This window comes from Tursiops truncatus, chromosome 4, assembly GCF_011762595.2.
Source record: "Tursiops truncatus isolate mTurTru1 chromosome 4, mTurTru1.mat.Y, whole genome shotgun sequence".
NCBI classification, from domain to species: Eukaryota; Metazoa; Chordata; class Mammalia; order Artiodactyla; family Delphinidae; genus Tursiops; species Tursiops truncatus.
In genome coordinates this window covers 96015183-96028890 of record NC_047037.1, presented here as the reverse complement: position 1 = coordinate 96028890, position 13708 = coordinate 96015183, and the positions used below count along the sequence as shown (strand labels likewise).

The 13708-nt window shown below is 38.3% G+C and overlaps 2 protein-coding genes across 38 annotated transcripts in view; one reads left to right on the top strand and one right to left on the bottom strand.

Annotated features, from left to right (window-relative positions):
• TFG (trafficking from ER to golgi regulator) overlaps positions 1-1038 on the top strand; it is a 43384-nt gene extending 42346 nt beyond the window's left edge. For 5 of the 8 annotated variants that reach the window (XM_033855894.2, XM_019922852.3, XM_033855892.2 and 2 more), the window contains one exon: positions 210-1038. In XM_033855894.2, the coding sequence (XP_033711785.1) occupies positions 210-592 (383 nt within the window). In that variant the 3' untranslated portion in view covers positions 593-1038. The remainder of the gene's footprint in view (positions 1-209) is intronic. The other 3 variants (XM_073804332.1, XM_019922851.3, XM_019922849.3) reach the window with 1 other exon arrangement.
• A 317-nt stretch (positions 1039-1355) lies between these two features.
• The window catches only part of ABI3BP (ABI family member 3 binding protein), a 259130-nt gene continuing 246777 nt past the window's right edge, over positions 1356-13708 (bottom strand). For all 30 annotated transcript variants that reach the window (XM_073804304.1, XM_073804331.1, XM_073804303.1 and 27 more), the window contains 5 exons: positions 7069-7148; positions 6243-6272; positions 5459-5620; positions 4041-4163; positions 1356-2641 (listed from right to left, as the gene is read on the bottom strand). In XM_073804304.1, coding sequence (XP_073660405.1) covers positions 2526-2641; positions 4041-4163; positions 5459-5620; positions 6243-6272; positions 7069-7148 — 511 coding nt within the window. In that variant the 3' untranslated portion in view covers positions 1356-2525. The remainder of the gene's footprint in view (positions 2642-4040; positions 4164-5458; positions 5621-6242; positions 6273-7068; positions 7149-13708) is intronic.

The window sequence follows — 13708 nt, the reverse complement described above, 5'->3', positions numbered from 1 at the left end:
TAATTTTAGAGGGTTTACAAAATTGTCTAGAAAGTGCTTCTTGGATACTATGTGGTCTTGAAATATAGACTCTGCTACTCTACTCGTTGCATAAATACTTAGGATTAAGTTTGTTAAATTTCTCATTTTTTGTCCATAACAGTAAGACTAATTCTCTGGAAATTGGTCACCAAAAGGAAAAATAAGATATGTACGTTTTGCCTTTTCAGCAGGCTACAGTCAGCAGACTGGACCCCAGCAACCTCAGCAGTTCCAGGGATATGGCCAGCAGCCAGCTTCCCAGGCACCGGCTCCTGCCTTCTCTGGTCAGCCTCAGCAACTTGCTGCTCAGCCGCCACAGCAGTACCAGGCGAGCAGTTACCCTCCACAGACCTACACTACCCAAACTTCTCAGCCCACTAATTACACTGTGGCCCCTGCCTCACAACCTGGAATGGCTCCAAGCCAACCCGGGGCCTATCAACCAAGACCAGGTTTCACTCCACCTCCTGGGAGTACCATGACCCCTCTTCCGAGTGGGTCTAACCCTTATGCACGTAGCCGTCCTCCCTTTGGTCAGGGCTATACCCAACCTGGACCAGGTTATCGATAAGGAGGCTCAGTTACACTGATGAATGTAGCTGCTAGCTGTTCGCCTCCCAAAAGACTCCAATACTACTCTTTTAATTTGTATTGAAGTTCACAAGTTTAAAAAGCAGAGCATTTTTTTATGATATCATTGTTGCTGTTAATTGAAAGTTAATTTGCTGGAAGAAAAAAGACCAAAATGAAAGTTTTTTTCCTCCCCTGCTTAAAATTGTAGCAGCTCCCTAGTTATTTTGGAACACTACTCTTACATGTGTGCAAAGTGATTGATTGACTTTCTAGCTTGCCTTGTCCAGAGGATATTAAAATGCTAGGTTGAAGTTCAGCCATCTTACTTGGCTTTTTACCATTAACATGATGTACTAAAGTAGATCCCTTTGCGAAGACTAGATATTATGTATAAATGTAACAAACATTGATTGATAGGTTAATAAAGAAAGATGATTGAATCCATTAGTGGTCTTGTAATTTAATTTAGTCATTGACACTATATGTGTGTGTGTGTATATGTATGTATATATATATATATATATATATATATATAAATGAGAAAAAATACAAATCCTTATTGATGTTTTGGTCTTAAAATGAAGTATAGACCTTTTATGCCTTTCTTGTGAAATAGATTTCACAAGAAGATAGATTATATAATATTATTTTATATAAATAAACACAGTAGATTCAGTATTAAAAGATACAAGAGGGGTTTGGTAGATCCTAAATAACTTGTGATTTTCCTTATAGAAATGAACCATTCAGAAATGAAGAACTCGGTCTTAAAAAAACTACATCTCTTTATTGCAGAGTTTATACTTGTTTGAAAAATATAAAATGAAGTATTGATAAAACTGAAGCATGGTGAAAGGTGGTAAGCACAGAAAGGTCCTTTAAGGAGGAGGGCAACAATGCAGCATTCCCATCTCCCTCCCCAAATGAAGGAGAAAAATACTTTTTTTTTTTAAACATAAAAACGAGTCAGATTTTCATTACAGGTTGGGTTAGACAGAATTACCAAAACAGCCTCTGATACATTCATTCCCTAGAGATCTTCTGTGTAAAAATATAGTAAATATCCTATAAAATGGCAGGGCTCTCATCATGCATTATCCTTTTGTGCTTAGACGTTACAGTCAGTCTCTGTATACAGCTTGATTAGAATTATATTAAAAACAGTAGGAACACAACTGCTTAAAGGGATAGTTTGACAAATAACATTCAGACATTGTAACATGTTTATGGGTAGAGAAAGAAAAAAATATGTAATGTATTTTGAAACGCTATATATAATTCTCAGTTCTATTTATAACAAATGAAATTTACTGATTCAAACAAAATCTTTTCAATAATTTGCAGATATTTGAGGAAATGTATACTGTCATGAATGGTTAACTGTTTAAACGCTTCAGAAAAGATATTCAGCTGTTGCTAAAAAGTTGAAGTTTAAATAAACATGTGAATATTAGCACCTTTTTCCCCCAGATATATATGCTGAAGATAATTTGATCTAATAAGTTAAACCAAGTAGAGGTTTATGGAATTAACTCACCAGTAGGAAGAATACAGAATAATAGTATTTTTAAAAAAGTATATTAGTTTTTTGATGTTAATTTTGTTATAAAAGTATCTCAAAACATCATTACAACAATATGATAAATAATATACAAATGATCTCTTAAAATACCATGAATAGGGAGCCAGCTTCCCCAAAAATGTTATTCTGTTAATGTCAATATTTTGCTTTCTTTAAATGACTTTGTAAAACCTGATAAATATTCGTAGCAATCTTCCTAGTAAACATCTAATATTGCTATTAATTAGATTTTAAACTTTTATACATAGTAAACATAAGAGCTTTAAATGCATGTGACAAACACCATACTGTTTCCAATTATTTTTTGCCATGATGAAACAGAAGGCACTTCTGAACGTGATTGCAGCATCTACCATTTTCCAGGAATTGTGGTCCCACATTCATACCACTGGACATAATTGATTTGGGTGTGACCACCAATTTCTCCAAATTGGACAGGTTCCTGGCGAACTGCTCTGAAATAGCCTGAGAGAAAATAATTAATTTTAATAGCTGCTATGATATATTTTTGTCCTCAGTGCTCATAGGTTGAAGGGTGTCATTGAATGCCTGAAGCTTACTCTAGGTGAAGCAGAGTATTTTAGAAAAAGGATAGTAAGAGAGGCCCTGGTGTCTTTCCTGAGGTGGTAATGGCTAGCTGAACATCAGGGACACTTGAAACTCCTTGACATCTGCCTTAATCTAGGATGGGATGGTTGGTAGTATTTGACAGATAAAGCTGAAAGGGGGCAGGAGTTGGATAGGTTTCGTGTTTTGTTTGAGTATAACTGACCAAGTTCAGTACACACTTTGACCTACGTAAAAGTGTACTTTCTGTACTTCACAGCCTAGTGGTGGTCTATGAAGTTACCTGGTTAAAGGAGTGTTGTACTAAAATGTTAGGAAACAAAAGAAGGATTGGTCTAAGATTGCTAGATTTCTCAGAACTAAAGTTTGATGAAATCTTCCTTCAAGGACCCTACACTAAGTGATTAAAAATTTTGCTGTGAATGTAAAATGTTACAGAAATAGACACAATTTACAGTATATTGTATATCTGGTTCCTGTGAGGCAGCAGTTTCAATTTTCTGATAATGAGTTCACAGATCTTATTAAGTCACCTTTTAGTGTGGTTGGTATTTTTAGTGCCAGTGACCAAAATGTGATGCTGAAAAGACTAGTCAAATAATTTTAAGTATTTAACAAGCCCCTCTTGGTAACTCCTGAGTAACATGGATGTGTAATTTACCCTTTCTTACCCTACCTGGACAGGGATTAAATTAATTTTCAGTCTTTTCAATTCTTACTAAACAGCTTGGTGCTAATGTGTCCGTAGCAAGTTACAGTGGTTAGTCATTTCTCAGCAGAATTCTTCTATTTTAATTGTATTTATAGAATTATTTATAAGGCAAGTAACATTCTTTTTTCCTTCTACAGTAGTAGTAAAGCTTTGAATTTCTTTAAAATTTTTTAAAAAGGAATTAAAAAAAATGCCTGTGTGCTCGGTATGACAAAAACCATAAAAGTAGTGCATGAATGATTTAAGCTGGGGAAATTAAGCTTCTTTTTTTATAGCTGTTTTTAAGCTGCTCTTTTATAGCTGCTTTTGAAAATTCAGGTTTTCTTAAAGTAGAATGGATTTATATAAGATGTTCTGTAATTCCCCTCAGCTCTAAGAAACAGAGTCTTAAGGAATGGGAGGAAAGTGAAGAAACTTCTATTAAAGTCTTCATGTTAAGGTCTTATGTGGGAAGTCCTTTTTCCTAGGCAGATGGAGTAGTAGTACTACAGAATTATTTTTAAAGTGATTGATTTTCTCAGCTTGAATGTTTTTTGGGTTAATTTGTAAAAGCCTCTTACTTACGAGGAGGCTCAGAAAACATACCTTCTTTGGTGGGTAACTGGTCAGAAGAGAGTTGCTGTCCTGTGCGTCCATCTAAAAATGAGTCTACGAACTGGCAGTGATCTTCTCCATGGCCTCTCTGATCACCTATGTTATAAAATTTTCCTGAAAAAAACAAATTAAAAGGATCATGAAGTATTGCTGCCTTTGATATGAGAGGACTCTGAAATAATCAAATTGTTTCAAATAATCTGTCTTCCTTGTTCTTGTACTTCTCCCCCCTTTCTTTCCAGTTCGAGCCACCAGTGTTCCTTGATTGAACTATGGAATCGTCTCCCAGCTGGCGTCCCTGCTTTCACTCTTGCTTTTCCCTATTTTTCCTCCTCTCCTCCTTTCACAGATTAGTCATCTTTTAAAAACGCAACTCAGATAGTGTTACGGCCCTCCATCAATCTCTCCAGCAGTCTTCTGTTATACTCAGAATAAAACCCGGGAGTCCTTACCTGGTTTCCTAGCTCCGCACGATTTCATGCTGCCTGATCTCCCCCTCACTAAGCCTCAGCCACACTAGTGGAACCGGCGAGGCATTTTCTGCTGCGGGTCTTTGCGTTTCTCTTCCCTCTACCTCTGGTTCTTTATCCCTCGGTCTTTGCGTGGTTGGTTCCTTCTCATAGTTTTCTTCTCGGCACAAGTGCTACCTTTTGAGGGGGGTGCTTTTCCTAACCATTCTAACTAAGAGTTTTCATTCAGCCATTTTTTTCCTCCATTTTCATTCCATTCAGCCATTTTCTTTCACCCTTTTTCTTTTCTTCAGAGCACTATATGAAATTCTTATTTACATGTTTGCTTTCTGTCTCTCCCCGCTAGATTGTAAGCTACAAAGAGCAGGAACGTGTCTTATTTCCTGCTTTGTCCCCAGCACCTGGAACAGTGTCTGAACAAAGCAGATAGTTCTGTCGAATGATTGAGCAAATGTCTACCTTTCTGTGTTGGGCCAATCTTATTTAAAATTTTCACTGTATGAATATGAACCCACTGAGTCTGGAGCAAGGGGTTATAGCCCTTCTGGCTCAGTGTTTTAATCTTGCTCTTGTCTCTGACAGACTTAAAATCTTAAATACGTTGTACTCCTTCCATGATTATTGTTAGATACACTCTTTTTACTAGCAGTAGGCTTTTTATCCTGGGTTGGCTGTAACAAAATTGAGCTTGGATGTGACTAGTTTTTCTACATTCAGGTTCGCCATGATGGCACCGTTTCACATTGCATTTTCATTATTTACCTTCTTGTAGCATGTCTCAAATCCTAAGATTCCAATAACATCTTGCTCAAAAAGGAAACTTGTATTTACATCACACCTTCGTGTCTGGGACTGTCCATAGAAAAGGCTAAGTTACAGAATGCTGCAAAGCGTTTCCTGAAGGATAATCCTCAAAACAGAACTGATGGCCGTGCTTACCTGTGAGGGAGTCACTCAGATAAATCTTGTATCTGAGAGAGTTGCACAGCTGCACCCCTACAAACTTTTTATACCACGTCCTTTTGACATACTGTTTGCCCTTACATTCTGAGTAAGAGTCTGAATTAAAGGGTCTTTCAGTCCAGATGGCATCTCTTCCTGCTGCATAAGAAAAGCACATGGTTTGAGTTTAGTATTTGACTTTCGGTCCTGAAGAGCTGTCTTAAAAGCTTTTAAAAAAGCAGTTTGCCAAGTTCATTGTCAACCTGCTCATAGCTGGTTTTCTCCAGTGCTAAATATTGGAGCCAAAAATATAGGAGTAAACCCCCAATTAAATTTCCATCAATGATGAGGTAAATCTTGGAGCAGTATGTGTCAGAGTTGACTAGCCTCTGCAGTGCTCAATGTAGAACAGCATCCCTTTAGGAGCAAATTTAGGTTTCTTTTTTTGCAGCATATTATACAATTTAAACAGTTGCTTTAATGTGACTTGTTATTAAAAGTGGAAGTGAGGGTCCTGTATCTTGACTTAATTATTAAACAGAAAAGTTGAGCTGGTCTGTTACAAGAATGGAAAGCAGGTTTTAAAATATTCAACTTGTTCCTGAAACAACATAGGCTGTCAGTGTTACTGAATGTTTTAGGTAAGCATTCATACCTGGTTGATATTCTAAGAAGACTAAATGGTCTAAAGTGAAATCATGACTAAAATTCTACCATGCCCGTTGAGTTGAATCACTGTAGGAAAGTGTGTAGCTGTGTTCTCATCCAGGTAGGTACTTACCAGAAACTGGCTCGCTCACTCTTGGGTCAGCTAAGGAGAAATAGCAAAGACAGAGTCAGAGGTTATTAGGTAAGTCCCAGTGTTCCAGTGACATAGTGAAGAAGATGGGTGCTTATAGTTGTTAAGGAATCTTGCAAAACGGTACACTCTTACTAAAGTCCAAATTTGAAAATTGTATATTTTGTTTTGGGAATTGTTCTCCAGTGGAGAAGCTCCTCTGCCACGTACTCAGCTGTATCTTTTATATGTGATTTGTGAAGTTAGTAGTCTTCATTGCTGTTCTAGATTTTACTTCCATTTTAAAATCTTCCTCTTTTAGTTTCATTAAAAAAACTATTGATGATAAAATCACCAAGATGCCATGAACTGCATTTGGTGTAAAAAATTATACACTAATGCTGTGAGTACAGATGTGTCTCATTAAGGAATTGAAACTTAGGCCAAATTAGAAAATTTCACGGCTGTTCATCGTAAAAAACTCACATGAATTCCCTTTCTGGATACTGTGGCTGAGCGTCTGATATTTTGATTCTAGGCACAGATTCTAGGCATAGAGAGGAGCATTCATGCACTATTGAGTATAGACTGACTATATGCTTTTTTTCTTTTAAACTGATATGCCTAATGTTTTTCTGACATCAAGATAAATGAGGAAAAACCCAAGGGGTCTTTCCTTAAGGGTACCTTCATCAGTTTGCTTTTTCAAATGGATGGTTTTTTTTTTAAATCAAATGCTTTACCCAGTGTTTAGCTAGGTTTCAAACAAGCTGTGCAAAACATGGTGACCCTTTATATCCTTGTTAGGAATTACTGCTGATGTGATTACCTGATTCAGTACTGAATGCCACCGTGTTGCTGGGTGGGCCTTCACCAAGTGGGTTTTTGGGTTTCACCTGGAACTCATAGCTGTGCAGGGGGGAAAAGAAACAAACAGAAAACAGAAATAATGTTCTTAAGTGGTAGGAAACAAACAATTTTCTTGTCATACCGACATTCTTCCTGTTTCTGTTTTGAAATCATCATGACAGTGAATGGACATATGTTCTAGAAGAAGCTTCAGGAAAGAAAAATTCCTTTAATTCTGCTGTTCAAACAGCTTGTCTAATTGTTTTCTAGAAGAAAAGGGTTAAGTTAATAAAAAAGATTGTTGTCTTTTAAAAACTCCAAATTAATAGAAATAGCTGGGCAGGTTGCTAATGGACATACAGGAAAAGAGGTATGTGGTGGACCCAGGCTAATTCCAGTAACAAGGAGCCTCAGTTTCCTTCAAATGTTTAGCTGCTTCCTGGGAGCGCAGAATAAATTCCTTTTTATTCCTTATTATCCCAACCCTGGGTATAGCCATAGACTTAGGCAGTGTTCTTCATTGTGGGGTTTGAGCTACCCATGTCAGAATCACATGATAGAGCTACACTGGGGAAAGTTTGTTTAAAGTGCAGACTTCTTGTTCCAGTCTAGCTACTGAATCCCTTTTTGAGGGATTCCAGAGAGGTATTTATAATAAGTTCCTGAGGTGAATCCTGTGCCCACTGACATTTGAGAACTACTAGATAAGCTATGGGAGCAGATGTACATGAAAATATTTTGTTGCAAGAAGTTCCTGGTTATATCTCCTGGAACTTGGGTCTTCTGTGGATCATAGGAAGCCACGATATATTCTGAGTAGGGGCATGGTAGTGTCAGCTCATGAAGAGTATGGGCACAAAGACACTTTTCTCTCCTTCTATAAACTAGATTTATATGGGCCAGGCCCTTAACCCTTTATGTTAAAAAAACAAAAGACAAAATAAGCCCATATCCCTTGCAGTTATGTTTGATTCTGTCCTTAAGAATTATGCACTAAATTACTATGCAATATTTGACAAACTTCATCCATAGAATACTCAAGCAGAGCAAACCCTTTTAAGTTCAAACAGTAAAGCTATTTGCTGTTTGTCTGAAACGAAGAGTTCCTTTCAGTAGCAGACTTAGCAGGAAAGTAATTTTGAATGTAAAACCAGCTTGAGTCAGCTGATAGAATTGATTGAGTTTCAAAATTGTGAAAGACTTTTGGGAGATAATTCCTGTTTTTAAAAAGTTTGTAATTGACTAAGAGTGCAAAACACAAAAAATACTTTAGAAAAAAGTGAAAAACAGAAGGATGACAGCTCTTAATTTGGTACAGAGGATACCAAGTGAGCAATAACAGAACTTTCTGGGGCTCAAGGAGTCAGATTTTTGACCATTGAGGTACTGCTGAAATCTATAAAGAAGACAGATTCTAGCATTACAATGTGAACATTTTTTGAGTGCCTACTATGTACCAGATACTACATAGGAAAAGTAATACACACAAACCCCAAGAGATAATTATTTTCCTATTTTTCAGTTAAGAGCAATGACGCTTTTAACCATTGTACTCTTATTGTCTTTGCTTTTCCAAACTTTGTGATATGGGGATTAAAACATGCAGCGTTTTCATTTATTTATTTTAAAAACTTTTTAACATCTTTATTGGGGTATAATTGCTTTACAATGTTGTGTTAGTTTCTGCTTTATAGCAAAGTGAATCAGCTATACGTATACATACATCCCCATATCTCCTCTGCATCTTTATTCCTGTCCTGCCCCTAAGTTCTTCAGAACCTTTTTTTTTTTTAGATTCCATATATATGTGTTAGCATATGGTATTTGTTCTTCTTTTCCTGAGTTACTTCACTCTGTATGACAGACTAGGTCCATCCACCTCACTACAAATAACTCAATTTCGTTTCTTTTTAGGGCTCAGTAATATTCCATTGTATATATGTGCCACATCTTCTTTATCCTATGTCGATGGACACTTAGGTTGCTTCCATGTCCTGGCTATTGTAAATAGTGCTGCAGTGAATATTGTGGTACATGACTTTTTGAATTATGGTTTTCTCAGGGTATATGCCCATTAGTGGGACTGTTGGGTTGTATGGTAGTTCTGTTTTTAGTTTTTTAAGGAACCTCCATACTGTTCTCCATAGTGGCTGTATCAGTTTACATTCCCACCAACAGTGCAAGAGGGTTTCTTTTTCTCCATACCCTCTCCAGCATTTATTGCTCATAGATTTTTTTTTAATTAATTAATTTATTTTTGGCTGTGTTGGGTCTTCGTTTCTGTGTGAGGGCTTTCTCTAGTTGCGGCAAGCGGGGGCCACTCTTCATCGCGGTGCGCGAGCCTCTCACTGTCGTGGCCTCTCTTGTTGCAGAGCACAGGCTCCAGACGCGCAGGCTCAGTAGTTGTGGCTCATGGGCCTAGTTGCTCTGCGGCATGTGGGATCTTCCCAGACCAGGGCTTGAACCCATCTCCCCTGCATTGGCAGGCAGATTCTCAACCACTGCGCCACCAGGGAAGCACTGTTTGTAGGTTTTTTGATGATGGCCATTCTGACCAGTGTGTGGTGATACCTCATTGTAGTTTTGATTTGCATTTCCCTAGTGATGTTGAGCATCCTTTCATGTTTATTGGCAGTCTGTATATCTTCTTCGGAGAAATGTCTATTTAGGTCTTCTGCCCATTTTTGGATTGGGTTTTTTTTTTTTGATATTGAGCTGCATGAGCTGCTTGTAAATTTTAGAGATTAATCCTTTGTCAGTTGCTTCGTTTGCAAATATTTTCTCCCATTCTGAGGGTTGTCTTTTGGTCTTGTTTATGGTTTCCTTTGCTGTGCAAAAGCTTTTAAGTTTCACTAGGTCCCATTTGTGTATTTTTGTTTTTGTTTCCATTTCTCTAGGAGGTAGGTCAAAAAGGACCTTGCTGTGATTTATGTCATAGAATTAAAACATTCAGCGTTTTTAGAGTGAAAAACTGCACATGAAAGCATTTTGTAAACTAATCAACTGGTAGAAAGTGCCATTATCCTTTGCAGTAAGACTGCTGATATAAAGCCACCCATCTCACTCATTTAAATAAATTGCACATACATGGGGTGCTCTGGCATAGAATATTTTCCACAGATTAAATTCTAGCTCAGAGGCCTGATGAACTTATTAAAAAAAAAAAATGGTGAACTGAAAGTGGAAAAAGAAATCACAGGCACCTGGACTTGGATTCAAGCAGGCAATGCATTCCACACTCCAGGCCATTGCCAAAAAGCTCTGTGCTTTGGCCAAGTCTGATTGCTGAAATTATTTCCATGTCTTTTTATTTCACAGTTATTTACACTTCAGCTATATTTGTAGAATGGCCACAAATATTGATAAGCTACTTTGGGGGATTGTTTTTGGGTTTTTTCCCCACCGTTTTATGATACTTGACAAGTTTTGAAGAAATCATTTTAAATTAATTAACTGCATGAGAACTAAAAGGCACATATTTTTGGCTCATTAAACAGAAATTATATAACACAATATATTTTAAAAGGCAAAATCTTTCCCAAGAAGCACTTTTTATCACAAGATTTATGACACTGTAGGTAGAAGAGAGTAATGTCTCAGAGAAAATATTGATTATACATAGGGAATAAGCATAGGATTTTAGCTGTGCAAAAATCCCATAGAGAAGAAAGTTATTTAAAATAAAAAGTTCAGAATAAATAAAACTTCAAATAAAATGTTTGGAAAATAAAGTTAAGGAAATTTTACAAATACTAGAAAAAAAGTTGAAAAATGAGAGAAAATATGGAAATGAGCAGATTTTTTCAGGGAATATAAAACTAGTAGGTTCTAGAAGAGAGAGGAGTGGAAAAGGAGGGTAGAAAATTATCTTAGAAAGTTTTTAAGTGATTTTCCAGAATTGAAAAACATGGGTTTCTAGATTTAAAAGGCCTAATATTTGCCCAGCAAGGTGAAAAAAGAAAAAAGACTAAAGCAAACAAATTGCAAAATTTCAGAGTACTGGGATAAAGACAAGATCTTAAACGTTTCTGAGAAGAAAATAGGTCCTATTCAAAGGATGCAGAATCAGAATGACGTGACATCTCAGCAGCTCTAGAAGCTAGAAAATAATGGAACAATGCTTTCAAGCGTTCATTTTATCCTACAATCTATGTTTGACTAAACAACAGTATCAGAATAAAACATATTTTCAGACACGTAAGAACTCAAAAATATTATCTTCCATAACGTTTCTTCAAGATGTGTTTCTCAAGAAATCCCAGAAAGCGAGTAAACAAGGAAGACATGGGATATAGGAATTAGGGGGATTCGACATAGGAGAGAGGCAAAAGATGATGGTGAGGGCTTCCAGGAGATGTTGCCATAAACAAACACAGGTAACAAATAGATGACTTGAGCACTTGACCATTTGGAGAAATAGTCAGTCTAGACATATGGATTTAATTAACTGAAGAAATAGCTAAAATAATTGGGAATGAGAGAGGCAGGACTAAGGTGGTAACATAGGAAGCTCCTGAGCTCTCCTCCCCTCACATACACATTGAATGCACAGCTGCACATAGAGCAATTCCCTCTGAAAGAGATCCAGAAACTAGCTGAGCAACTCCTATGCATTGGGGAAATGAAAGAATACCCCCATCAAAATGGGTAGCAAAGGCTGAAACACACTTGACGTAAATCCCATCCCTGACACAGCACCATATAATCAGGAGGGAATCCCCAACTCCCAACTTCTTCCTGAGGAGCAAAGGGTTTGTAACCCACATCTGCATCCCAGCTTTTAAGATTCTTACCTCAGGGATGGGTCCCCTAAACACCCAGCTCTGAAAGCCAACTGGGCTTGTGCTTATGAGACCCATAAGGATATAGCAAATCCACTTCTTCACAAGTGCATGAGCATTCACTATGGCAGAGCAAAAGGGCACAATCACCTATCTCAATATTTCTCTGAAAGGTGTGTGTTTATCTGCCAGTGTTTAAAGCTGCAACCTGAGGGTCAGGATTTTAATTTAGCAAGCTCTGGGGGCTATGATCCTCCCTGGAGACCAGGGAAGCCATTGGATGCTCTCCCACCTTCTCTCTCCAGCCTGCTCAAAGTTGCTAGTATCTGTCTGGAAGGAGGTTGTAAACATGTCTGTGCCCTAGTTTTTACAGCTTCCATCCAAAGGGATGAGTCCTTGGATCACCTGGCTCTGATAGCCAATGGGTTACTTAGCCATTCATGAGTCCCACAGGACTGTGGCAAAGAAGCAGTTTTTAACTAGCTGCCCCCCAGGGCTCAGCACAGAGGAAGCAGGCAAAAATGCCCATCTTCCTATCTTTCCCTGAGGGGTTTATATGCATCTTTTAAAAGCTGACACCTGAGGGTGAAGCTTTTAGTTTTAGCACATGTTTAGGGGTTGGCTGTGATCCTCCCCAGTGACAGGGAGGTTGGGATACACCTTCCCTGTCCTCTTCCCTCAGCCTGCTACAACAATAAAACCAAGCCACTAGTATTTCCCTGGAAGGGGCTTGTACAAATGGCTGACACCCCAGCTTTTGCAGCTGCTGCCCAAGGAATAGGTCTCCATAATGCCTGTCTCTGAGAGCCAGTGGGCTTGTGTTCACAAATTCCACAGGATTAGCAAACAAAAAGCAGTTTTTAATAGATGTAGGAGCACACTTCCCTACCCTACCACCCTGCCCTAACTATATCCTGGGCCCAGCAGGCAAAAACAGCCATCTCCTAGTGTTTCCCTTGAGAAATGGAATATTTCCTGCCATATCAGTAAACAAAGGATGTCACAGTCATCAGCAATTGCAGCCCTCCAATGTGAGCCCTGAGGGAACTCAGGAAGGAAAGAATACCTGCCATCTACCAGCCATCAGACTGCAGCCACTCCCTACAGTGAGCCCTGAGGAAACTCAGGATGTAAAAACACTGGCCCCAGATAGCTGAGGTGCATATGAAAGGAATGATTTCAGTAAGCCTAGACTCTTGCATCTTCCCATACAAAGAAAAGCTCTAAATTCCTTAAGTTGGGATATCTGGTTTTCTTTAACAGTAATCTTTTGATGTTCTGACTACCTGCTCTTTGTTGCAAAACTATCCTGGTACCCCCCCCTCGCCTCTGCAGAGCAGTTCTCCCAGGGTTCCTTGAGATGCTGCCTCCCAGGCTTGAAGTCCTAAAAACGCCCACCAAATAAAATATAACGCTCAACTTATAGGTTGTGAATATTTTTTAAGTCAACGCCCTGGAAACGGCTTAACTACATAATTTCCCACCTGCTGCCTAGGGCCCAGCTTATAATCAGCCTGCATGTAAATGCTGACTGTGTTCCTCCCCTTTGGGACACTCATGAGTTTTGGCATACCCCCAACTACCAGGAGCCACTAAGAACAAAGAAAGTTGTTTGGACAATCTTAGAGGTTTGAGAAACAACTATGAGCTCAGGTTGGGCTGATTCAAGAGGTTCATTTCCTACCTGAGACCATTCTATTGAGACTGGGAGAGGCGGCTGTTTTATCTAATGTGCAGAAACCAAACAGAGAATCAAGGAAAATGAAGAAACAAGAATATGTTCCAAACAAAAGAACAAGAAAAATCTCCAGAAACAGATCTTAATGAAATGGATAAGTG